A 26,609-nucleotide genomic window follows, 5' to 3' on the forward strand; every position below is an offset into this window, starting at 1 on the left:
GTTTGTCACCCCTATTGGCCTACACTATAGTAATGCCGTTTGGCTTGAAGAACGCGGGAGCTACCTACCAGAGGATGATGACGAGAATGTTCGAGCACAGCTGGGCAAGAACATCGAGGTTTACATAGACGACATGGTGGTGAAGAGCAAAGTATAGCCGAGCATGTGAGGGACTTGAAAGTACTTGAGATTCTACGAAAGTACAAGCTACGATTGAACGCTTCTAAGTGCTCGTTTGGGGTAGGGTCCGGAAAATTTTTAGGATATGGTCATGTCACGCACAGGCGAATCGAAGTCAACCCCGACACAGATAAAGGCACATCAACGATTGCGAGCTCCTCGGAACCCCAAGGAGGTTCAGAAACTGACGGGATGACCGCGGCCCTCATCGGTTCATCTCTAGATCAGCAGACAGGTGTCGTCCCTTTTTCTCCTACTCCACAAGTGGAAAGGATTCGAATGGCCGAGGAATGTGCTTCTGCATTCAGCAACTCAAGGACTATCTGGCTCGGCACCTATCATGTCAGTCCTGAGCCGGAGGAAGTACTATTCGCCTACATCGCTGTAGCTCCCTACGCAGTGAGCCTGGTGTTGATACGATCAGATTCTGGTGTGCAAAGGCCGTTTATTACGTTAGCAGTCATGCATGAGGCTGAGGTTCGTATTTGCCTCTGGAGAAGGCTATCCTAGCAGTAGTGCTGGGGACACGGAAGCTACCTCACTACTTCCAAGCCACACAGTCATCGTCCTCACACAACTCCCATCAAAACTATACTACGGAGTGCTGACTACACTGGTCGGATTGCCAAGTGGGGCACAATCTTGGGGCTTTCGATATTAGATATATGCCCGCACATCGGTCAAGGACAGGTCCTCGCAGATTTTGTGGCTGAGTTCACGGAGCCTCAGTTAGAAGAAGTAAAGCCCGCGTCAGGCATGGATGAAAAATCAGTTGGCATGATCTCCCAACAGAATCCTCCCATTGGGAAGTGTACGTGATGGCGCGGCAAACCAACGAGGATCTGGAGTTGGGCTGGTACTAATTCCCCGAGAAAATCACCATCGAGAAGTCATTAAGGCTGGACTTCTCAGCAACGAATAACGAGGCGGAGTATGAGGCCTACTGATGGAATGACAATGGTCCGTAAAATGGGGGGAAAGTCCGTGGAATTGTTCTCGACTCAAGATTGGTAGTAGGTCAGGTACAAGGCGAGTTTGAGGCAAAAGACGAAAGAATGCAAGGATACTGGGACGCGTTAAACAGCTGCAGTAAGGTTTTGACTCTTTCAGTTGCTGCACATCCCCAGGAGTGGGAACTCACATGCTGACTCTTGGCCACGCTTGCCCATCTTCGGCAAAGGCCTGCCGAGGATGATCCTCGTCGAGGACTTGCACAGGCCACAGAGGTGAAGTCAGGGGCAGTCCAAATTCACCAGGTCAGAGCCGGGCCGTGCTGGATGATCCTCTAGTCAGATTTCTCAAAGAAGATGTACTGCTGAAGACAGAGGAGAAGCTGATAAATTCGAAGGAAGGCGACTAAGTTCTGGTTATCCGAGGACCAGAGACTATACAGACGCTCCTACTCGGGACCATACTTGTTATGCGTGCACCCGAGGAAACTGAGACATTACTAGAAGAGCTGCACGAGGAATCTGTGGGAGCCACACTGGAGGCAGGTCTTGGCTCACCGAGCTCACTCAAGGTTATTGGTGGCCCAATATGCAAAAGGAAGCCTGGAATACGTTAAAAGGTGTGATCAATGTCAGCGCTTCGCTCCAAACATTCATCGGCCAGGGGGAAAACCTTAATCCGCTATCCAGCCCATGGCCCTTCGCCCAATGGGGCTTAGATATTGTAGGGCCTTTCCTCAAGGCTGCAGGAAACAAGAAGTACCTCCTGGCGGAACAGACTATTTCACCAAGTGGTTGAAGCTGACCCTTAGCCAATATCAGAGACGTTGATGTGCAAAAGTTTGTGTGGAAAATATTGTCACCCGGTTCGGAGTTCCTCATACTCTCATCTCGGACAACGGCTTGCAGTTTGATAGCAGGGCATTCAGGAACTATTGCGGTGAGCTAGGAATTACAAACAGGTACTCCACTCCAGCCTATCCCCAGGGTAATGGACAGGCAGAAGCCGTCAACAAGGTCATACTGAATGGCTTAAAGAAGAGATTAGATGATGCGAAGGGCAAATGGGTAGACGAACTGCCGCACGTACTTTGGGCTTACAGGACTACACCTCGTAGGTCTACTGGGGAAACGCCCTTCTCAATGACCTATGGGGCTGAAGCTGTCATTCCATTGGAAACCGGGTTCCCAACGATGAAAACAAGTTCATTCAATCCGGCCGACAATGATGGGCAACTACAAAGGAGTTTAGACTTGATCGAAAAATAGGAGAGGAAAAGGATATATGAGATAGTTGTAGCCCCAGGAATTGTAACCTTATATGATCAATGAAAGACATCTCTTCGGACGGAGTATTCATATTAGTCCGAGAGCACATTAATCCAAATCTTCCCATTCGCATCGCTGTTTGATATTGTTATTTTCATTATTAGCCTAGCTCTTTCACCCACTCTCTACAAAATTTATTGTTTTGAGCTCGGTGGGCCAAGGACCCATACCTTTTTGGACTTGGGCTGCAAAAACTGACCCTACAGAAACCTAATTGTTAATAAAGAAATTTAATAGCCTCACGTAATCATTGACATTATCTTTCTTTCTTTGTTAAATCTGGAAGCAACTGCAATACACACGAGATGATTCCTCATAAACTGTCTACTTTTTATGATACACTAAATAATGCAAGATGAGTACCATGTCAATGCATGTTATAAACAACGAAAAAGTTTAGCTCCATACGGCTTGGACTTTGGAGCTAAATTTTGTCCTTTAAGCTAACAACTCTACTAATTATAGATTATCTGAAAATAGACACGAACGTTTTCGTTTTTTTTTTTTTTAAGTGACAGTTTTCTTCCACAAGAATATGAAAGTGGCCAGGAAGGCAAGTGAAGCAAGAGAAACGTTTTGAATACGAAAGGGACTCTTTCAAAAACTTGTGAGAGTTTTCTTGATTTAAATACTGTTTTTAATTGTTCATTATCGAACATGTTATGGCGTTTTTGTTTTGTAAAAACGTTTTTGAGTTGCATCCTTTTTTTTTCGGTTTTGCCTTACAACCCCAAAAGATTATATATCTTTCTAAACACATTTTTGCTTCAAATTCATTAGAAAGTAATTTCCGTTTTTAGAAATACCACTTGCAGTGTTTGCCAATCCAATTCGTTTGAAATTGCATACCGTCCAGTAACTGCATTCCATAATTCTATTGATAGTTGATGCCCCCAGCATGAAGAACAGTAAAACTATGTTCCCTTTAAACGTTTTAAGGATCTTTTCCTGGCATATGAAATTAGAGCTCAAGATGCAGACTGAATATAAATCTACTTGGCAGATCTAGACCGATACCATTCAATTTTTTTTGCACAATGTCAAAGTTGCTCATAGCAATTGAATCTACAGACAGAGGTAATCCAAACAACCACATTGTCGCAACAAATTGAGGCCTTGCAACAACTTGTTAACCTTTGTTTGGAAGCTTTAATGAGAAATGCATGAGAAAAATAAACACCGGGAGATAAATTAAAGACCCACGTCTTTGTGATATAATTTGGTTCGAAAACAGCCTAGAATATAAAATATTAGGTCTCAACACAATACTACCAAAAATACTATCAGAGCAGCTTTAGTTCTAACGAAATCATTCCAGTTAAACAACATAAAAGCTTGCCTTGAAGCAAAACATTAAGCCTCTCAATCCAAAGAACAAGATAAATGCCACCAAAATCTAAAACTTCTACAATGCATAGCTTAATGGTCGCCAGGCATGCTCTTGATGATATCAGAATCACCTGAAAGCATAAAATATAACAAAAATTCAGTACAAAATATATAGTTTAAAACTAAGGAAAGATCAGTGGCTCAACACATACCGGATCAATTATACTGAGGCAGCACACTCTGTAATATTTTCCACAGGCAGTCCCCAAATCAACATTGTCTGAAAAATGAAGATAACCGTTTTAGGGCAACTTTACTATAAAGGAGCTCAAGGAACAGATTATATTCACTTACAATTTTTTACCATAATAGTATGTTATTACCATTAAAGCATTTCAAGAGAAAAGACCGCAAGAACACAATACAAGACAAACATAACTGTTTCATATAATAAAAACTGCAAACATAAAAGTAAACACCCGTGCAAATATTATAGCACAATCAGCACACTTGCAAACATTATAGAAACATCATCGATATTTAAATTGCAGATAGCAGAGATAATAAACCACCAGTTAAATGCTATATCTCCATATAAAACACAAAACCTTAAAACATATGATAGATTTTGTGTTAATAATTAACTGCAATATCATTGGCTTGGAAATCAAACCAAGTCTACCCTAAAATCCATTTCAATTTCCTATCAGATATAAACCACCCCTGCAAATAGCAACAGGATACCTACCAACTTTACACTTTTTCCCTTTTTATTAGGGATAGAAATTAAATAAAGAAACGTAATGGGACCAAGGATAAAATAACCAAATCTATTAAAAAAATTACAATAGGTCTGCAAGAATGAAGGTTTAGGGTTTCCCCCCACATGTTGATCATTAATCTTGATCATTTCCATCTAAATATATCAACAGCAACACTTTGTGTGTATACATTATACATACATGCCTCGTTGCATACATGTGGACATTAGTTTTGAGGGAAAAAGGTATAGAGAGTCCATTCAAAAAATTTACTTATTTCACTCAGAAAAATTTCTCTTATGACTTTGCTTTTTCCGATATTTTTGTGACCTTAAAACCTCTTGAGGAATCCTGAGACCTCTAGCTCACAACATAAAGTATCAGAATATGACAAAATGAAACTTAGAAGGATTTTAAGGAGTATTAGTTTGGTTGATCATGTTTATGGAATACAGTAAAGAATATCAAAAAGGTGAACTGAAAATCAAAATCATAGTAATCATAAAAAGGCAACAAAATATGCCAAAGTTTACACGTTCCTTTTACTGATTTTCAAGAATCAGAAGCCACAGGAAAGGCACATGTTATTTGACTGCTTAGCGAAACAATTCGGCCACATATACATCATTAAAATAGGTAATTCTCAATTGGGCAACAAATAAAAACAGTGCAAATACTGTAATTAACATAAATGGAAGCGACAGTCCATTCTCAATAGAACAAATAGAAGAAGAGTATACAAGAAACATTACATACCAGAAGAAAAAACATAAGCTTTCTTCAGGTTGAAACATTCAATCCAACATACAGGTAAAAACAAGGACACTAAAATCGAAATGTGTGCTTTAGGATTGAAGGTAAACATGATATTTTAAGGTTAGAATTTAGATTCTCACTTCCGTTGTAGTGGTGAACTCCAACCTTCGCCAACATAGCATAGTACTCAATCTCAGACTTACGCAGAGGAGGGCAGTTGTTGGCAATGATGATCAGCTTCCCTGCAATAAACAAACATATAAATTATTTTACAAAAACAAACCCAAATCAAAATTCAAGCAGTTTATAAACTACAATAGAGCTACACTAAAAGCTAGCAGATAAAAATAATTTTACACGAAAAGTACACCATAAAACACAGAAACCCTGAAGTTTTGAGTGCAACACTGGACCCCCCTGATCTGTGAAAATACTCGGCGAGTCATTCATGGGATGACAAATATCCAGCAGTATTTTCAGCTAAAACAGAACCACATGGGGGTTTTGAGTAATACTAAAAACCCCATTACAGGAAATCAATGGGGTTTTGTATATTTTTCCTAATATTCATAATAATAGTACAACCATGTGAAACTTTCAATCAACAACATAAACAAAGGTCCATACAATATCAGAAACACAACATTTAAGCTATTATATAATAACAAATTGAATCATTCGATCCTCTTTTGCGATTAGTAATGAACTGATCCATAATCGTTTGAGCCCAGAAATGAAACGACTCAGCTCAAAAACGACAACATGGTATAAATCATTACAATTGAATTCAATGTAATTGTTGTTATAAACTGTGAGTTTGATGATAAAGAAAAAAATAAAAAATAAAATAAAATAAAACTCAAGGAAATAGAGATCTGGAAGAAAAAATAGAAGCAAACAAAAATACCTTTGGAATTCCTGAGGGATTTGAGGACGGTCTTGTATCCCAAGGTGTACTTGCCACTCTTCATCACGAGGGCAAGCCTGTTGTTGATACTCTCATGGGTCTTCTTCTGCAACAAGAAGAGAGTATTACATGAATAACAAATGTCAAATCTAATTCCTACACACCATTAGAATACGAAAGAGAAAATGAGAGAGAGAGAGAGATATTTACGGTCTTCTTGGCGGCCACCATGGTTGGGGTTTGGGTTGGTTTGAGGGTGAGAGTGTTGCTGCTGCAGAGCACAGAGAGCGAGAGAGCTTTGCTTCCAATACGGCGAAGGAACTATGGGACAGAATGAAAGACCTTGTTTATACAGAGAGCTCAACTAGGGTTTCAAGTAGCATTATATGGGATCTGTTTGGATTCAGGTTTATGTTACACTCCGTCAAGGGTCTGGATAGCCTAACTCCGGATAATTCATATCCTACTTTTACTACACTCTTTCTATTCAATGAATTTACTTTATTCAATTTAATCTTTCTTGGAAAAAAATAACTCTTTTTTTGTTGTATTGGTTTATATATAATAACAATGTTATTGAATTCAATTGAGAAACCTAATTACCAACATCTACAAAATTGTAACTAAGTTTCAGGTTTAATAAAATACAATCATGGTGGAAATAAATTACCACTAGGATAATGATGGTAAGAAAATTTTTGTTTTGATTAGAGGTATACATGAGTCATGTTAAGCTGGGCTGAGTTGAGGGGTATTTTTTAGTCTAGTACGATTACATTGAGAAATCTTGAATCTAAGCTCTAAAATCCAACCCAATCTAACATTCCTAGGTTGTGTTGGATTGTGTTGTAGGGTTACCTATGTTATTAAAAGTTTTAGAGATATATATTTTACGTTTGTTAGTAAATTATTGAATAATAAACTTAAATAGTTGCATGGAACCAACAATTTTATTACCTTTAACATAAATCCAATATAAATGTGGAGGCACCAAAAGATTAAATATTGTGTGTGACAATTCATTATTTTAAAATTTGTATAAATGACCATTCATATTGTGTGTGTGTAGTATTGTTGTATCGTACGAGACAAAGTATATAAAGGCACTTGTATTAGTTCATGCAAAATTTGGGTCAATCAACCAACACCCTCTATTGTTGCAATGAGTGATAAATACTTGCACAACAAATAAGAATTTGATTTGATACATACAAAACTAATTTTCTCTCAACTTTTGCTTTAAATATATATATATATATACATATATATGATTATTACGACCGTTTCCTAATCTTTAAACATGGTATTAATATGGAGTGGGGTACTTGCTATCTCTCGAGCGATGATTTTAAAATGGCAGTTTTTATCTATTCTTAATTATGGTGGTTGAACCCCAAGGGGTTGGCTAGGTGGTTCATTAGTTCTCATGATATGAGATATTGGATTTGAAACCTTTTGTAAGTATCTTGGGGCCACCCCAAGGGATTCCTCTCTATAATAACATAGCGTGTGTAGACAAGGAGACTATATACACCCAGTGGAATAATCAAATACTCAAAGAGGTCTGTATACCTTCGTTTGTTATAAAAAAAAATATATATATATATATATATTAAAAAAAAAAAAAACCTATGTTGGTTGAAATCTTTATTTTCTCTATCATAATATGTAACTAGGGAAAAGTTAATGGTTGTCCTAAGAGTATTGTTTTATAAAATATTTCTAAAACCATTTTATGGCAAAAGAAAGAAGTAATTGATTTTTTACAATTTTATATATCTTTCTTTAAAGTAGTATCATAACTTTCATAAATGATTTATTAACAAATATCATAAAGGCACCAGTCAACAAGACACATGTAACAATCATTTTCCCTTGGAGGTGAACCTCACAAGTGTGGACCTATCTCTATGCAAGAGGGATGTTATATATAACGGTAACTAGGGGTGTTCACGATGCAATTCGGTGTGGTTTTGAGCCATTTTTAGCACCACACTTTGCGATGCAGTTTGACCAAAACCAACATCGCACCACACCTCAGTTTTGTGGTCACATGTGTGGCGCGGTTCGATGCAGTATACAATGTGTGGTTTGGTTGATTTTTGGCTAATATATTTTTCAAGATGTCATGGCCAATTACTAGTCTATATATATATATATATATATATTAATAAGTAAAACTTAGAGAAAGTTTAATTAAAATTTGAAAATAAAATTTAATTTTACGCCATGCGTCTAAATTTATGTAGGGACAAACCATAATTATTCACTTAAGTTTGTGCCAAGTGTCCACTTAAATTTTTTAATATTTATGCCAAGTAAGTTAATGAGTGCAAAGTATTAAAAATCTAATATTAATGAACTATAAAATAAAATAAAATAAAAAACCAATCACATATACTCGATAAAAATTATCACACGTTCGATTTTATTAAAAATTAGAAGAAAAAAAAATGATCATAAGTAGTTGTAAGGACACAAATTGACCCAAAGCCCAATGGATATGAACAATGACCCAACAAGCTCACAACAATAGATTTGTTAGAGAAGTGGTTTAATAGATGAAGACTTAATGAATCAAGTAAGAATCACAGTGAATTGGATTAGTGTTATAGTGATTGAGAGGTATAATTTGAAGAGAAAAACACTCCTCCGTCAAATCTGAGGAAGGTATGTTCTTATATATATAAATTTCAACCTTGTACAAATACCAAGAGTTCTTCGTTACATTCAGTTCTTTTTCTCTTTTCTTCCTTTTCACCGATCCCTCTTCATGTAAAGGAATCATTTCCCTTTTATACTCCTTCTCCTTCTCCCATCTTAGCCTTCCACTTGTTGATCAAACAACTAATGTTCTGGATGATTGTCCCATCAAAACCTTCTTGAAGTCTCTGTGCGTAGCTGTAAGGCTAAAAAACACTGTTTAGGTATCACCTCCATATTAATGTGGCCAATTGGTTAGGTGCAGTGTATTCGATGTGGTGGTAGCAGCCTTCTTCCTAAATATTTTTTAGTTATCTGTTGACTCACCTCTATAAAGCTTATCATTCCAAGCATGATTGCCCTTTGCCCGGTATTTGTTGGGTGGTCGGGCTTCAGACTTCCGTTCTATTTTCCGAGGAAGTTTGGTTCCTCAGACAACATCACCTGTTTGTTGTTATTGGTCCTCGTCCTCGGCCTCGTAACCTACTTGCCTTTATTAATACTTGGTTGTCCTCGGGCTCTTTGGCATGTGTGGCCCATGGCTTAATACCTTTATCTAATTCTCTTATCCCTACAATAGCCCCTCGAAACTCTAGTCTTTCTCTCCTCCAAGAAAAATGGGGTTTCGATTTTTCTGTTGTTGTGTTTCCCACGCTTATGGAACCTCCCTACGTGTGAGCGTCTTTTCACCTGCAATGAGCATGCTCTTGACACTTCAGCATCTGGGACGCTTCAGCAATTACTTCGCATGGCGCCTTGTCCCCCACATTCTACAGTGTGATGAAAATCCTATGGTAGAGGTTTTTTGTAGGGATTCAAGCGAGAACTTTCTCGCTCATTCTCTCGCCCTATATAAAATGCTCGAAGAATCTATCTCTTAGTCTTTTTGCCAATAATTGGAGGAATGAAATCATAATATATATATATATATTAAGTAGTAAGTCCATGGAAAAAAAAACTAATAAAAATATGTATTTTTATTTTAGGATTAAAAGAAGGATTCACTGCAACAAGTTTATAAATTGTTGTGAGTTCTAGTTAGTTTAACTAGTAAAATTTATAATGGGTGAATAAAATATTTGGAATTCAATCCTCGCTTATACCAAAAATCAATTTGTGTTTTTGTTTGATAATAAAAAGCACAATTACTAGAAGTGGACGCTATAAATTGAAACTCTAAAAAAAAGTTATTAAATTGTTAAAGGTTTAAGATTTACCATTTTTTATTTTTTATTTTTATTTTTAGAAACAAACACACACACATACAAGGGAGTGAGAAATGAGTTCTAACATAAAGGCACATCACAAACTCTACTAAAAAATCATGATAACTTCTAAGAAAGTGTGGGGTAAGTTAACAACACACTTTCTTAAGCAATGTGAGACAATTACCATTTAAAAAAAAAAAAAAAAAAAAAACCCTTTTAAGTTGATGGAATGATTATGTACAAAAAAAAAAAAAAAAAAAAAAACCATTTTAAGTTGATGGAATGATTATGTACTCTAAATTCAAGAGATTATGATAAAAATAAAAACAATTATAGGCATTAGGGAGAGAGAAAGAGAGTGGTCTATATGATTGTTTTGACAATTTTAGTATTTCACTATATATACTTTGCCAAAAATTATGAAAAAGTCTAGGACTACAAAATTTTTTACAACTTCTTATCACAATTGCGTGACATGACAGAGTGTGATTGGTGAAAAAAAAAAGTGAGTTTGTGGGATTAGAGGCCTATTAGCTTATGCAATGTTGTTTATAAAATTGCTTCAAAAGTTATTGCAAATAGGTTGAAAAAGATTTTACCTTCGATTATTAGTGATACACAAAGTGCTTTTGTCCATGGGAGATTGATTACTGATGGCTTTGAAACTATGCATCATATTAGCCAAAAAAAGGGGGGCAAGATTGGGAAAATGACTCTTAAATTAGACATGAGTAAAACTTATGATGGGTAGAGTGGGTTTGGCTTGAAAAAGTTATGGAGAAATTGGGCTTTGCTGACCAGAGATGTGTCTCTATGGTTACTTATTAAATTAAAATTAATGGGACTTCGAGAGGGGATATTACTCCATCTGGGAGGAATCCGTCAAAGAAACCTTTTGTCACCTTACCTCTTCCTCTTGTGTGCAAAAGGCTTGTCTGCTTTAATTTAATCAACAGTGGATAGGGGTCAAATGGAGGGTGTGAAATTTTGTAGGGGTGGTCCGAGATTGTCTCATTTGTTTTTTTGCAAATGATAGTTTGATTTTTTGTAAGGCAACATTAAAGGAGTGTGATGAACTACAACGATTGCTTGTTGTGTATAAGAAAGCTTCCAGTCAAAGTTTAAATCATGCAAAAACATCTTTGTTTTTCAGTAGTAACACTTCAAGGGAAGTTCAAGAGGAGATAAAAAATCAGTTTGGTGCCTAAATAATTAAGTAACATGAGAAGTATCTTGGCTTACCTTCTTTAGTGGGGAAAAATAAAAGACTTACCTTCAATGCCATCAAGGAGAAATTAGGGAAAGTGTTGGCAGGTTGGAAAGAAAAATTGTTGTCCAAGGCAGGAAAAGAAGTTTTGATAAAAGTCGTGGCTTAAGCAATTCCGACTTACATTATGAGTTGTTTCAAACTTCCAAATTCGCTTTGATATGAAATGATGGGGATGATTAGGAATTTTTGGTGTCGTTAAAAAAGGGAGGAAAGGAAAATCGCATGGCTTAGTTGGCAAAAAATGTGTGAGCCTAAGTGTGATGGAGGATTGGGTTTCAAGAATTTAAAATGGTTCGATAAGGTTTTGCTTGCGAAGTAAGGGTGGCATCTTCAAATGGCAGGTGAGTCTCTTGTTTATAAGGTACTTAAAGCTAAATATTTCCCAACGTGATTTTGTTCATGCTTTGATTGGATGCAGCCCTTCTTATACATGGAGGAGTTTAATCTCTGCCCAAAGCTTATTCATTGAAGGCATACGATGAAGAGTTGGTAATGGAGCAAATATCAAGATTTGGCAAGATAAGTGGTTGCCAGAGGTATCATCTCATAAAGTACTTTCTCCAAGTTTGTTTTTGAGTACTGATATGAATGTTGCTGACTTGATTGACTCAAGAATAGCAAGGTGAAAAATTGAAGTGATTGACAACCTCTTTATTCCCCATGAAGCCAAATTGATCAAGAGTATTCCCTTAAGTGCTACTCTACCAGCGGATAAAATGGTTTAGGCTGAAACTGCTTATGGAAATTTCACTGTTAGGAGTGTTCATAAATTAACGGTTAATTTGTTTACATCTGCAACCTGTGGAACTACTTCTGATGGTAGTTTATTGAGGAAGTTTTGGAAGAAAATTTGGTCTTTTCCCATTCCCCATAATGTGTGACACTTTTGTTGGCGTGCTTGTCGTGACACTTTACCGACCAAAGTCAAGTTAAGGAGGCCTAATGTAATTGTAGAAGAAATGTGTGTTTGCTGTCATGATGAGGCTGAGACGAATGATCACATTTTTTGGGGCTATCCGAAAGCACAAGAAACTTGGGCTGCTTCAAAATTACAACTACTGCCTTTGGATGTTCATCTTGGTTCTTTTATGGACTTGTTATGATTTGTCATGATGACATATGCAGCTGGAGAGGAAAAATGTTCATAGTTTGTAACAACTGCTTGGGCATTTTGGAGTAACAGGAACAAAATTCTTTTTGGAGGTGAAGGAAAAATAGGTCCGGCCTTGGCTTTTTGGACAACAAATTACCTTCAGGAGTACTAGTGTGTAGTGGATTCATGCCTTCATGCTGCATCAGATCCAGTTCAGCACCTACCTATTGCACAACAAGAGCCTCTGCTCTCAGCTTGGTTACCTCCTTCAATGGGTTTATTAAAAATCAATGTAGATGGGGCTCTTTTTTCATCAAAGAAGCAAGCTGAGATTGGTGTTGTAATAAGAGATGTTGAAGGCAAATTAAAGGCAGCTTTGTGCATAAAGATTAAAGCTCCATTGGGGGCACTTGAAGTTGAAGATAAGGCCTATGAGGCTAGTCTGTTGCTAGCAAGGCATTTAGGGCTGCGAGATGTGGTGCTGGAAGGTGATTCCTTGACAATCTCTAATGCTCTCAAGCGATTTATACTGTCACCCACTTTTGTTGCTGCTATTGTGGAAGGCATTCATGAGTTAGGCGCTGAAATTAGTGTTGTTAATTTTTCTCATGTACACAGTACTAGCAATAAGCTAGCCCACATTTTAGTAAGACAAGCTCAAAACCTTGTCAATGATGTAATTTGGATTGAAGAGATTCCTCACTGTATTCAGCAAGCTCTTATCCATGATGTATATGTATCGTGATGTTGTTATAATAATAGTTTCAATGTGTTTTCTATAAAAAAAAAAAAAAGAAAAAAAAGTGAGTTTGTGTGTAAGTGACAAGGGTGGCTCTATGTGTGTCTTGCCAAAAAAATGTATATTTATACTTGCAAAAGATATATATATATACACACGTGTGTGCACGCACACACACACTAAACTAATATATTTTGACCATCTTAATAAAAATATTGACGACTCTAATTTGAGAATTACAAGAATTTTGATTCAATAAAAATAAGAATAATGCTACATTCACAACATTTTTACAATAATTCCATAACAAATCTTATGTGATAAGGGGAAATCAGTTACTAATTCTAATTTGGATACAACATTGACGTCACTTTTTAAACCACTAATATTATAGTCATGAGTTCTCCTTGATAGTGTCATCAGTTATACTCTTTTTGGTTTTGCAGTGACAATAGTTTTGCTTTTCTTAGCGACCTAGCTCACAGTTGTAGCAGACATCATCATCCATTTTTCTTTCTATTATTTATTATTATTTCAAATCTCTTACTTTATTACATTCATCTCATCATTCTTAATTATTACTTTATCTCTAATCAATCCTTTTTTTTTTCTTCTATTTTTTAGTAGAAATAAATGGTAACACTTCATGTATTTTCATGTTTTTTTTTTTTGGTGATATTGATATTGTGGGAGGATGAGAATCCAAGAGCAGGGGCAAGTGGGAGAAGTCCAAAATCAGAAGAGCAGACCTTGGAAAGTATTGACAACAAGTCCTCTAGAAAATATAAACAGCTCATCACAAGCACAAGGAGACTACAATGCCCAAGGATTCTGAGGATACTAACGTGTCCTCAGAAAGGCTAAGGACCAGTTTTGAAGACCATCGGGCACAAATCGAGGAAGAGGAGGAAGATTTGTTGTCAAGCAAGAAAGAGAGGAATATAGATAAAGCACCAATTGCCTCCGCATTCAATGCTTTGAACCCACTTAGCTGGTTGCATTAATAAGGAAATGACTCTTGAATAGTGTCATCACAGCTCATAGTTTGAGGTAGAAAACTTCTAGTGAAGCCCTAATGGGACAAGTATCAAAGGAAATGTACCTTAGCCCTCAAAGTGGAAGGCCAAGATACAACCTAGGAGACTATATAAGACAAAGAAACCTCTGTGAGACGGAGAGGATCATTTGAGAATAGGGAGAGATAGATATTATGATTATAATCCTAGAACAAGTGTAATGGGAATCTCAAACCAAACCCGAGAAACATAATATATGCCTTTCGAGATTATCTTTAAGCAACCCTTATGTCTCATACTCATAATTAACGTTAATCTATTCATTTTTTGTTAGTTCATTCCATCCAAACAGGATTTCAAAGGTTAATTGGCGTCCCAGCTCTACAAATTAATTGTGCGAGGAAAAAAAGTAAGTTTGACTTATTTTTGCCCATTACAGATATATTCAAGCTATTTTTTTAAATTAAATTTTATATAATTTAAATTTCTTAATAACAACTCTAAAAATAAATTTTAAAGCCACTACTAGTAAGTGATAGTTAATTACTAACCACCTGCTATGTCAGAGTTGTAGCAAAAATATTGTGGTAGAATGAGTACTCAAAAATTATATATGGAAAGAAAAATAGTGTGGGGAAACACGAAAGTCGTTGTTCAGGATTCAGGGAAAAAGTAAATAAATAAAAAAAACCATACGAAACTTGTGTATTTTTAATTTTACGCACACGTCTCCCGAGTCCCGAGTCCCGAAGACCACCAGCAGTGACCAGGCCCAGCTGGCAGGAAATGCAATAGTAGCCTCCTCAGCGTCGAACTAGGTCTCTAAAGTCCGAGTCCGAGTCCGAGTCAGAGTCAGAGAGCCAGAGCTACGCTCACGCTACGCTACGATTCACAACTCTCTGACCCTCACTCTTTTCTTTTCATCTCCTCGCTCTTTCAACTTTCTGCTTCCTTCCTTCCTTCCTAGGGTTTCGCCCACCGGCTCAGCTCAGCTCAGATCAGCTCCCATGGCCGAGGTCATGAACATGCCGGTCGAGTCCCTCGACCGCCGCCGTGACCGCAAGGAGAAATCCGCCGAAAAGCCACCCCACCAGCAATCCTCGCCGCCACCAGCAGCAGCAGCAGCAGCAGCAGCAGCAGCAGCTCCTCCGAGACGACGCGAGCGAGAGCGAGAGCGCCGAGCCGATTTCTACGAGCGGAACAGGTCCCCTCCGCCCCCACCGAGGGACTACAAGAGGCGGAGCAGCATGAGCCCGCCACCTCCACTGCCGTATAGGGATCGAAGGCACTCTCCCCCTCGACGCTCGCCGCCGCCTCCCTATAAGCGGTCGAGGAGGGACGATGATGGCCGGAGAGGAAGCCCTAGAGGAGGAGGACCCGGCGATAGAAGGTCACTCTTTCTCTCAAATTCAATAATTCAATTCAATTCAATGCCAATTTCATAGATTTATTACCATCTTATGAATTTGTTACTGAAAATGGTGAAAAATTGTATGCAAATGCATATATACATATATACCATGCTCAATGGAAGAGTATCTATAGGAAATAAACTTTGGACACAGTCTTCCTAAACTTCTTTATTGGAGAGAATATGGACTAGGAAATTTACGGCGGGAGCCTTGTATTTCAATTGACACCTTTTGAAGTTTCCAACAGAGACGCTTAGGTTCAAATCTCCCCTCTCCCATTGAAACTATCGAAATTTTAGATTGAATGGAAACATAGATGAAAAAAGAGCACCATTGTATTCCTACTTGCATTTTTGGCTCAAGTGCTCCACTCAATTTCCTTCTATTCCACCTGTCATGCCTCGAAAGTGATTGTTATTTAATAACTCTATGCTTATGTTTATGGATTGGATTTTCCTATATATGTATGTATGTGCTTTTAGTATCATTTTTTTTTGGGGGTATAAATATGATTCATAATTTTCTTTTTGGGTTCAATTTGCTTAACTACGATCATTGGCACAGGTTGGGTTACGATTATGCTGGTGGATATGAACGTGAGATGGGAGGTAGGCATGGGTATGCTGATGAAAGGCCTCATGGCCGGTACATGGGTCGTTCATCTGGTGGCTTTCAGAGTGGTCCTTCCAGTGGTAACTGCTCAACTTTTTTTCTTAATTATACATTTTTTTCATAAGTTATGTTCTTTTAAAAACATGACAGAAGTTGGATGTTACTTTGTATACTCCTTGTGTATTGCACCGCTTTTGTGCTTTTTTAATTAAGTTATTTTTATCTATAAAAAAAAACTTTAAAAAAATTCATATTAAAAAAAAATGATAAAAGGTTGTAGCACTAGTAGATGGGAGATTTTATATTTGTGTGTACTTGTATATATATGTAGTTTTTGAATACCATGAATTTTTAGGGTCGAATTCAACCAGTAAATTGCAAAATCGTCAGCCATAGATTGAAAGGAACAACTTGCATATGAGACTCCAATATGAAGTAAGCATTCAGTTGCTGCATGCTGGATAGGAGATTTAGTTCCAAAAACCCTTTAATGATACTTTTGTAGATTGTTTGATTTTGAAGGCTTCTTATATATTTCATAGAAAATTTAACCATCCAAAACAACATGGTGTCAAAGAAGCATGAAGTTGCATGTTTTCTGGGCACCTTATATAGAAGGAATCTCCATAATGGAAAAATTATGATAATAGTGTAACAAAGAGATACAGACTATTTTCTAAAAGATCAATAGTAAGCTACAGTAAAGAAGTTGGAGTAGCTGAAGCCAGGACTATGAAGACCAGAACTTGGAGTAGCTTCTCTTTTCCTTGAAACACTATTGTTTGTTTCTAGTCATATTGGCCACATAAAGCATAGTTGCACTGATGTATCCAAGTCTTTGGCGGTGTTGGCATAGTTTTATGCAGACAGTGTAGCATGTATCCAGTTCCAGTAGTCTTATTTAGGTGACACTTGTTATTGCATGGCTAAAATTTCTTCTTACTGTCATGTTTTTTGTTTACTTAGAGCCTATTGTCTTCTATTCTTTTTGCAGATTGGGATTCAGGCCGTGGTGGGTATAGTGATGCTTCCAATATAGGGACTACTCAAAGGTTTGCATTTGATCATGTTGTGTACTTCACAACTTCACTTTTGGTTGAGGTTTCATTTATCTTCATGACTTCATTCCTGTTTTGTTTGCATGATCTATGCCTTAATGCTAATGTCTTTATTACTTTATTGTCAAAAAAAGACTCTAAATATCTATCTAATTATTTTAGGCGAGTCCATATGGAAAGTGACAATACCAATGATTGGAGAGACAGAAAAAGTAATTAGTTCCAAAGATAATCCACTTGATCATCTGCATTTGATTGAGCAGCATCTTTTTCTAATACTGATGCTGTTTTTATAATAATTTTCAGTTTGGTGACCTAGAGCTTTTCACATCTGGGGCCTATCTGCAACATGTGTTGGGACAGGTCACAGGAGTTGATAGGTTACGAAGGTTATGTAAGTAGAAATATAGGATTAAATAATTTTGTAATTTGAGTCATTAGTTTAAGATTAATGGTAATCATGCAGAGAATGGTGGAATTGTAATTTTTATTGCTACCATTGCATAGGGCTTTGTCTAGGAATAATTATTGGTTATTTTATTGTTTTAGTTCCTCTACTGTTTCTAGAAGTTAATAGGAGAGAAGATTTTCCAATGAGGTTTTCATTTAATATCTTTGACGCATGTAGATTATAATGGAGTGAGAGTGTAAAGACCAGAGCATTCTCCATACTTGAAATCGTCACTGTTGACATGGATCTGTATCATGTGGATAACAATATTAATTTCATTATTATTGTTGCTCTCTCTCTCTAATTTTTTTTTTTTAACCTCTAGAATGGACTTCAATTTCTTTTTAGGTTTTGAGTTTGAGTTGTACTGGAACACTCAAAACAGCGTGGTAGTAGGGAATCATGTATAGCTGAAGGTTTAAACCATCTAAGCTATTGTTTCTGTATAATTATTCTATTTTCCTTATTACTTTTTATGATTGTGTTAATGGACAGGTGGCAATGTAGCCCAAATTTTTTCAGAGGAAAAAGCAATTAGATGGATATGAAACCAGCTTTACATATCGTACATTGTGTTAGAGTTTTGAAAATCATAGTGATTTAAGTGTAGTTGGAATGGGTATAAATGCTTGTTACTGAAGAGTGGATAGTGTTTCAGTTGAGGTTATAACATAGTGGTATCAATGGGGAAAATTAGAGAAATTTGGTTTGAACTTATATAAGGTGGAGTTGTAAAGTTCTACTTGACAAGCAAAAGGCTAGAAGAGATATAACTGAGATAGGAAAAGAAGTCATGGAATATATATATATATATATATAGCCATGAAATTATGTGGTGTCAAGAATGGTGTAACCAACCAAATCAATTAATTAAACACTTCCTTGAGTTGAGTTCTTCCAGTTGCAAGTGCTCATTAATTGATTTATCCAAAATCCAGGGTTTTTCTATTTCCTTTAATTTGAAATGTCCATTGCAGCAATTTCATTAAATTAAAATCTGGGTTTAATATGGACACTGAAATCTAATACCTTTGCCAAAGTTTGTTCACTCTGGTTATGGGCTCATAAAAGAGCAATTAAGAGTTGTTGACACATTAATGCTTAGATTAGTATAATTTTCTAAGGATATTTATGATTGCTAGGTTGACTATCAAAGTTTTAACCATAGTTTGTACATAATTTTCTGTTTTCTTTTTGTTGCTTGTACATATTCTCTTTACCTACTTCATTTCTTTAATAAAGTAGTTTTCTATTAATACAATTTTTCTTACCTATCCAATATATATATATAGTGAAGCTTTTGAAAATCAATAACATCTTCATATTGGAGCTATAATTCTCTTTACCTAGCAATGTGACATAATAAATAAATTTTTTCAGAGAGGGCTTGATGTCATATAAGCAATTCATTCAGGAGCTTGAGGATGATGTACTACCGGCTGAAGCTGAGCGCAGGTACATAATGGGGAGTTTCCTAATTGCTTTAGAGTTCAATCTTGAGCCCATCTTGTGATCATTCTAAAATAAGTAAGTGATCTTGGCGTTTCATGCAGATATCAAGAATACAAGTCTGAGTATATATCAACTCAGAAACGAGCTTTTTTTGATGCTCATAAAGACGAGGAATGGTATTTCTTATCTGCCTTGTTCTTAATTGCTTTCTTTTTACTTACATCATTCTAATTGAACTTTCTTTCCTATTTAGGTTGAAGGACAAATATCACCCGACAAATCTAATTGCTGTCATAGAAAGGTATATGATGAAAGAATGTGATTCATACAGTTGTAATCTAGCTGAAGAAATTTTGTGGGCCTGAAAATTTACAATCTTTGTTTCTAGTTTGGGTTAAATAGTGTTAACTGCACGTTCTCTTGAAGGTACTGATTTATTTTTATTGGTGTTTCCTTTTAGGAGGAATGAACTGGCAAGAAAGGTTGCGAAGGATTTTTTACTTGATTTGCAAAGTGGAACATTGGACTTGTAAGATTGGCCACATCTTTTTGGCAATATTTTAATCTTGCCATCAAATATTATTATCTATGATAGCAGACAAGTAATTTACATTCTATCATGTAGAGGCCCTGGTGTCAATGCTTCATCATCAAATAAATCAGGACAGAATAGTGATCCAAATTCTGAGGATGAAGTAGACATAGGAGGCAAAAGAAGACGGCATGGTCGGGGGCCAGCTAAAGAAACTGATCTTTCAGCAGCTCCTAAGGCTCACCTCATCAGTTCTGATCCCAGACGAATCCATGTTGACATTGAACAAGCACAGGCACTTGTACGTAAACTTGATTCTGAAAAAGGGATTGAGGAAAATATTTTATGTGGCTCTGATAATGACATAACAAATAGAGAGAAGTCTCATGGTGGCTCCACTGGTCCAGTAATTATTATACGGGGCTTAACCTCTGTCAAGGGCCTTGAGGGCGTGGAGCTCCTAGATACACTTATTACTTATTTATGGCGAATCCATGGATTAGATTATTATGGAATGATTGAGACAAGTGAAGCTAAGGGTCTCCGGCATGTGAGAGTGGAGGGGAAGACCTCTGTTTCAAATACTGATGGGGCTGAGTGGGAAAATAAACTTGACTCACGTTGGCAGGAGAGGCTGAGGGGTCAAGACCCTTTGGAAGTGATGACTGCTAAGGAAAAGATAGACACTGCCGCTGTTGAATTTTTAGATCCTTATGTCCGTAAAATTAGGGATGAGAAGTATGGCTGGAAGTATGGTTGTGGAGCCAAGGGTTGCACAAAGCTGTTTCATGCTTCTGAGTTTGTGCACAAGCATCTTAAACTGAAACACCCTGAACTTTTAATGGAGTTGACCTCCAAAGTGCGTGAAGAGCTGTATTTCCAAAATTACATGAAGTATGTACTTTTAGCATCTTGTTTTTTCTTTATGTGTTGATTTCAAGATGCAGTGACAAATACTTTACATCATTTGCAGTGATGCTGATTCACCTGGTGGAACACCAATTATGCAGCAACCCGTACAGGTATGGCTTATCAGTGTTCTGTGGATTGTCTTGGCTACATAGTACTTTAACATGTCTATTTATAAAACTCCCATTAATTATGGTATATCTCTTAGAAAACTTATTTTTTTTCCCTGATGAGTAAATAAAATTCCCATTACAAACTTTTGACTGGCTGGGATTGATAATTCCCCTAGTGGGTGGTTTGGCGGGTTAGTCACTCATATTGGTTTTTTTATTTGGTCTCCACTGGAAGGGAAGATTTTAACTACTGACAATCATAGGAAAAGGGAAATTATAATTCCAGATTGGTGTGGTATGTGCAAGTCCGATAGGGAGGCTATACACCACTATTTTTTGCATTTTGATGTAGCTAGAGAATTATGGGTCATCTTCTCCTGGTCTAGATTCAGACCTGTTAGCGATAATGGACAGTTTGTATCTTGGTTAAAATTTTCTTGCTTAGAGCGTCCATGGTATACTTCCTATGTACTCGGGCTTTGGCACCTGTTTTTTTTGTACATCAATAAATATCTTTTCTTATGGATAAAAAAAATCCTATTAATTATGTCTGAGATCTGACCGTCGAGGTTGAGATCTGGCAGTGGCAACCCTGGAGATCGAGATCTCCCTCGCATTTCTTTGACTTCGTCTCCCTTGCCTTCCAACTTGCTAACTAAGCATCCAACGGATACGACTGCCAAACCTGTTGATTTGCTTGGTTGATAACCTGGGATGATTGGTTGGTAGTGGTTCGTTTCCTTCCCAACCTGATGTGATCGGGTCGAGTCGCAGGTTGAGGGTACGCCTGAGCCTGCCCGATCCATGGGCAGCGCTAGTGGTAAACATATAACTTGATATTAGTTTGTTATTACTTGTTACTAGACCCATTCTTTTAACCACTAAGATTCAATTTCATGTTGCCTCCCCATGATCAGTCTCTGGTTTGTGACTAAATTTTCAGAATTAAAAATTTAGCTGTATTAAGGATAGGATAAACTTTACACCTTCGGTCTGAGCTCATTAAGTTTTGCAACATGTAAAGCCTACTTATTTTAAATGTCAAATTTAGGTAACCAATACCAAAAATTATGTCTTTTGATTTTTAGATCTCTGTTTTCATCTGTTCCAATTTACTACAATCTGGTTTGGAAGTAATTGTTGGTTGCCCTCTAATTTTGATACCAAAATATGTGTCTTTTGAATTTTAGATTTATGTTTTCATCTGCTTCAACTTACTACAATCTGGTTTGTAAGGAATTGTTAGTTGCTCTCTAGTTTTGAATATTTGATTATCTAGAGAAGCTTACATGAAAAGATATGAAACCGCATCCCCCCTCTTGTTACTGCTAATCCTCCCACTGTTTGTTCCAATGTCACCATTAATGTTGTTGATGATGTTTGGTTATTATTACCAACTTTTACCTAATGAGCATCTTGTTTTCTTGTTTGGGATGCCTCAGAATAAATCTCTACTTTAAAATAGTCAACTTTTTTGTCAACATGTTCCTGTATTTCTCTTACCTATTAAGAAAAAAGCAACTAAGGGTTAAAGTGATGCTTACCTTTGGACATTTTGATAAGGTCATTGTATTTGTTCTTTTCTAAACATCTGCGATTTCAAAGCAAGACAGAGTAGTAGTATCATTTTCTCATGTCTCATTGTTAAAAAGAAAGAATTTTCTCTGCAGAAGGACAAGCCAATTAGGCGTAGGCTAGGTTCAGATAATCGATTGAAAGATGAGCGTGGCAGCCGTAGAGAACGTGATAATCGAGCTAATGGTGGTGAAAAATATGATAGGTCTGAAAACCCACATCCAAGTGATTATCTCTCCAACAAAGATGGTCCAGATGGAGGAAATCTTGATGAACCAATGTACGACACTTTTGGTGGACAAGGAATGCATGGTGCTCCTCCTTTCCCCTCCGATATAGCTCCTCCGCCGGTATTGATGCCTGTTCCTGGTGCTGGGTATGTTAATAGTGATTGTGGCAATATTGTGTAAATCAAGATGGAAATTGGTATTTATTATTATTATTTTTCATTTCAATGGGAGCTTGTATATTGTTGTGACTGCAGTCCATTAGGGCCTTTTGTTCCTGCTCCGCCTGAAGTTGCAATGCGGATGTTGCGAGAGCAGGGTGGTCCTCCCCCTTTTGAAGGTGGCGGTAGAGTTGGGCGGCCAGGGCCGCAGTTAACTGGGCCTGCCCCAATTCTTGCTTTTTCCCCAGGTTTTAGACAGGATCCTCGACGTCTACGCAGGTAATTTGCAATCAAAGATTTTGCCTAACCTCCAACTTCATGATATTCTTTCTCTTCTTTTAGTTTTGTTTTGTATTTAGTTGATGCACAAACTTCAAGACCTTTTGTGTACGTGTGCATGCATGCTTTGTGTGGGGTGTCATTCCATTAGGGTGAAAAAATACAATACAAGAATGACTTTGGAGAGCTACAACCATGAAGGTGCATATAATTTCCTTTATTATAAATCGAAGGGGGAAAATTCACTGGTTTTGGTAGGAATACAAAAACCACCTGAAAGTAAGGCATAATTTGGAAAAGGTTATGGATGAAACAAGTACTTGTAATGTCAATCACATAAGCCAAGCATAAGCATGTTTACTAAATGCTGAAATATGCAAGCAATGTAACTTGCTAGGCTTGCTTGGGATTGTGCTATTATTTATATTTTTGTCCAAATTTAGGTTGTTGAAGCCAATGCTGGTTTAAAATACCCAGGTTAAGATTTATTTATTTATTATTATTTTTTATAGGTTTTATAATGGGAAGAATTATTGCAAAATCTTTAGGATACTAGTTGAGTGTAAATGGGATGGGATTTAAGGGATAGAAAACGTTGATTATTGGTAGATACTTTGACAATGGAGATAACTGTTAATATGAGAGCACATTGTTGTAAACCTCAAGGGGTGGCATAATCGGTTAAAGGCACAGCTCATGGAGTGGAGGTCACTAATTGAAATCTCCTCTTCCCTCTCCCCTTAAGGCTATAAGTTATATAAAAGAGTGAGAGTACTTTGTTGAAACATGGTTGTAGGTCTACCATGTTTTGTGAGGCAATATTCTGTAAAATGTGTGTAACAAGAGTGAGGACAAGAGAGTGGGAGATATAAGAGGATTGAACTTGAGATGGTGCACTAATTAGGGCTGTTCATTGGATGGTGCGGTTGGCTTTTGGATTTTGCAGGGATATTGGCACCACTCTGTCCTTATTGGCTTTTCAAAAATGGGATTCAAGCCACATCGGTGGAAGGGGAAAGCTAAGTTTTATTGGGGCAGTTTTTTGGTTTGATACTGTTGGTTTTGTTGGTCCCATTCACAAACACATCAACCACAATAGGCATCCCAGCAAATCGATTGAACACAAGCAACAAAGAAGTCACTGCGAGATGGGAAGCTTGTTAGCAAAGGAGCCCAATTGGAGGGGTGGAGAAGGGGAGAACTGAGAGGGCTATTGAGGTCATTTTTGATGGCAAATGTTTCTTCATCGTTGTTGGAGGGAGTAGAAGTCATTTAGATCTGTGAAAATAATACACTTTGTAAATCAACAATTGGTGGAGAATTGAAGGTTATGATATGGGTAGTGAGAATGTGAGGTGTTTGGTCTTTTGTGGGTGATATTAAAAAGGGGGAAAATTGGTTTTTGGAGGGGGGGGGGGGGGGGGGGGGGGGGGGGTTGGGGGAGTGGCATTGGGGGGGGGGGGAGTTGGGAACACGGGGGGGGTTAAAGTCGGANTTTTAAAACACCTTACTGAGACTGGTTTACATCAGTTTAGGGGCACAGGTCACTGTGCACCGCTGCCGAGCACATTTGCTGCGGCTTGAAGTGGTTGGTATGGCTTGGCAACGTTGGTACAGGTTGGTGAAATCAGTGTCCTGTACACCCCTAACTATAATTGTCTTGTCATTTTAAATGAAGACCAAAATGTGAGAAGGAACAGTGGTGAGTGGTATTCATTTAAAGAAGCTAAAGGACAAGAATGATTATTTGTTTTATTAAATCAAAGAGGAGATAATAATGGTATTCTTCAAAGTCAATCATGTAATTTTATTCGAACTATAGGCCAGACATCCTATTCTGCCACTTTTCTTTTTTAAACGTGTGCTTATGTATATAAATGGATAAACTATGATATGAGGTTTTGGCCTGTTGAATCTGTTGATATTGATGACTTTACATAAATAGGTTAGATTACTTACTGATCAAGCCCATTCATATAAATTTAAAAACGATAAAGGTAGACTTTTTTTTTTTTTTTTTTTCCTCCAACTTGGTTTGAACTAGTGAAGTCAAATTATATATATATATATATATGTATATATTTTTACTAGAGTTTTTGTAGTAGATAATAATGCATATATTAGTAAAAAAAAAAAAAAAAAAGCGTATATGTTTTCCAGTAATAAAACATATTAGTCACATAATTCATTTTCTTATCTCTTTTATAAGAGCCATTGATGATTACATTACAAAATAAATCAAAGCGTTTATTGAATATTTTGAATTATTAGAAGATTAAACAATATAGGTGAAAATGTGTGTAAACACATATATCTCTTGAACATACTTGTACGTATATGATGTGTGTGTGTGGATATTCACACACACACACGCGCACGTGCGTTGATTCAAAGAAAATTTATTGAGTGATATATATATATATATATAAAGACGTTATTGAGTGATGTAACATTTACAAAGAGTTGTGTGTGTGTGTGTGTGTGTGTGTGTAGACTTACATATGTCTCATGAACATACATGCATTTATTATATATGTTTATACACACACATGCACACACACACATGAACATGAACATCAACTCATCTCTATTGATCTTTTGATGATGCTCAAAATTGTTTTGCCACTGCCATCAAATTGCCATTGTGAAACAAGTTCTTGTTTGTGTATTTAAAATTTTGGGATATGAATGGTGATACAATTTCTCTGGCTGATATTTGACATTGCTGTTTCTGGTGCTTTCTTTTAGAGCTTAATAAATTTCCCTGTATGTGTCCTTTGCCTTCCTGATGATATAAAGAGGATATGCTGATTGCATTTAATTTTGTGCAGTTATCAAGACCTAGATGCACCAGAGGATGAGGTCACTGTGATAGACTATAGAAGCTTGTAGTTATCCATGCTTGCAGGATGATAGAGCGACGCGACTTGCAATTTTCTTCTTATTTGGTCCAAGGTGAACTACTGTTGTCTCACCATAATTTGCTTGCAGATGATATGCTGAAATCTGTTAGGATATGACTTGATTGCTTTCTGGTTGCTATCTGCTTTTCATTTTGCTGATGGTTATCCTTTGCATTGGTGATGTAGCCACAAGATGTGTTGGTGACCTGAACTTGTGATGTATTCTTTCTCCCACTAGCTTTATTTTGGAAGGAGACGTCTTTTTAAATTTGGGGTGGGAATATTCAAAAGTTAACAAAATGTATTGTAAATTTGACTCAATATTAGACTTGGAAATGGTTTCCGTTTGTTTCCCTTAATTTTTCTGAAGTTTGTGGCTTGGATCCAGTTATGAATAAGGTATTACGAAAATTAGTTTTCTGAAATGAACCATCCTTGTGCTGATTGTGCACTGGAAAATCCTTGTACATGGACTTCCTTAACATTCCAGACTTTTGGAGGGGTTTGGATGGAAATTTCAATTTTAATATAGTAGTGTACCAGTAGCAGTTGAAATAAAATGTGAGAAAATTGCACTTTTAAGTCTCATTTCGAAGATTGATTCCATTGAAAAGTAAAATTACATCATGGACCAGCAGTTTTTACTGTTGTAGGGTTTTGTTTTGTTTTGTTTTGTTTTGTTTT

At 37.0% G+C, this 26,609-nt stretch overlaps 2 protein-coding genes across 3 annotated transcripts; one reads left to right on the forward strand and one right to left on the reverse strand.

Moving 5' to 3' along the window:
- Window positions 1-3,646: 3,646 nt before the first annotated feature.
- LOC112033069 (large ribosomal subunit protein eL30) lies at window positions 3,647-6,563 on the reverse strand. The gene is made up of 4 exons (XM_065763063.1): window positions 6,423-6,563; window positions 6,213-6,318; window positions 5,446-5,547; window positions 3,647-4,068 (listed from the first exon to the last, which is right to left on the reverse strand). The coding sequence occupies exons 1-4, from the start codon at window positions 6,441-6,443 to the stop codon at window positions 3,971-3,973; spliced, it is 327 nt and encodes a 108-aa protein (XP_065619135.1). The 5' UTR covers window positions 6,444-6,563; the 3' UTR covers window positions 3,647-3,970.
- Window positions 6,564-14,952: 8,389 nt separating this feature from the next.
- Window positions 14,953-26,513, forward strand: LOC112033077 (serrate RNA effector molecule). Of its 2 annotated transcripts, XR_002885164.2 has the most exons (13): window positions 14,953-15,631; window positions 16,218-16,345; window positions 17,260-17,317; window positions 19,155-19,229; window positions 19,328-19,402; window positions 19,480-19,527; window positions 19,687-19,755; window positions 19,852-20,652; window positions 20,732-20,780; window positions 22,451-22,731; window positions 22,840-23,022; window positions 25,854-25,977; window positions 26,112-26,513. XR_002885164.2 is itself a non-coding variant. In XM_024065853.2 (12 exons), exons 1-12 carry the CDS (start codon window positions 15,249-15,251, stop codon window positions 25,912-25,914), a joined length of 2,211 nt encoding a protein of 736 aa, XP_023921621.1. In that variant the 5' UTR covers window positions 14,953-15,248; the 3' UTR covers window positions 25,915-26,513. The 2 variants fall into 2 exon arrangements, 1 of the variants encoding a protein (XP_023921621.1); XM_024065853.2 differs by having other exon boundaries at window positions 25,854-26,513.
- The last annotated feature ends 96 nt before the right edge of the window (window positions 26,514-26,609 follow it).

This window comes from Quercus suber, unplaced genomic scaffold (genome assembly GCF_002906115.3).
Source record: "Quercus suber isolate HL8 unplaced genomic scaffold, Cork oak 2.0 scaffold_490, whole genome shotgun sequence".
NCBI classification, from domain to species: Eukaryota; Viridiplantae; Streptophyta; class Magnoliopsida; order Fagales; family Fagaceae; genus Quercus; species Quercus suber.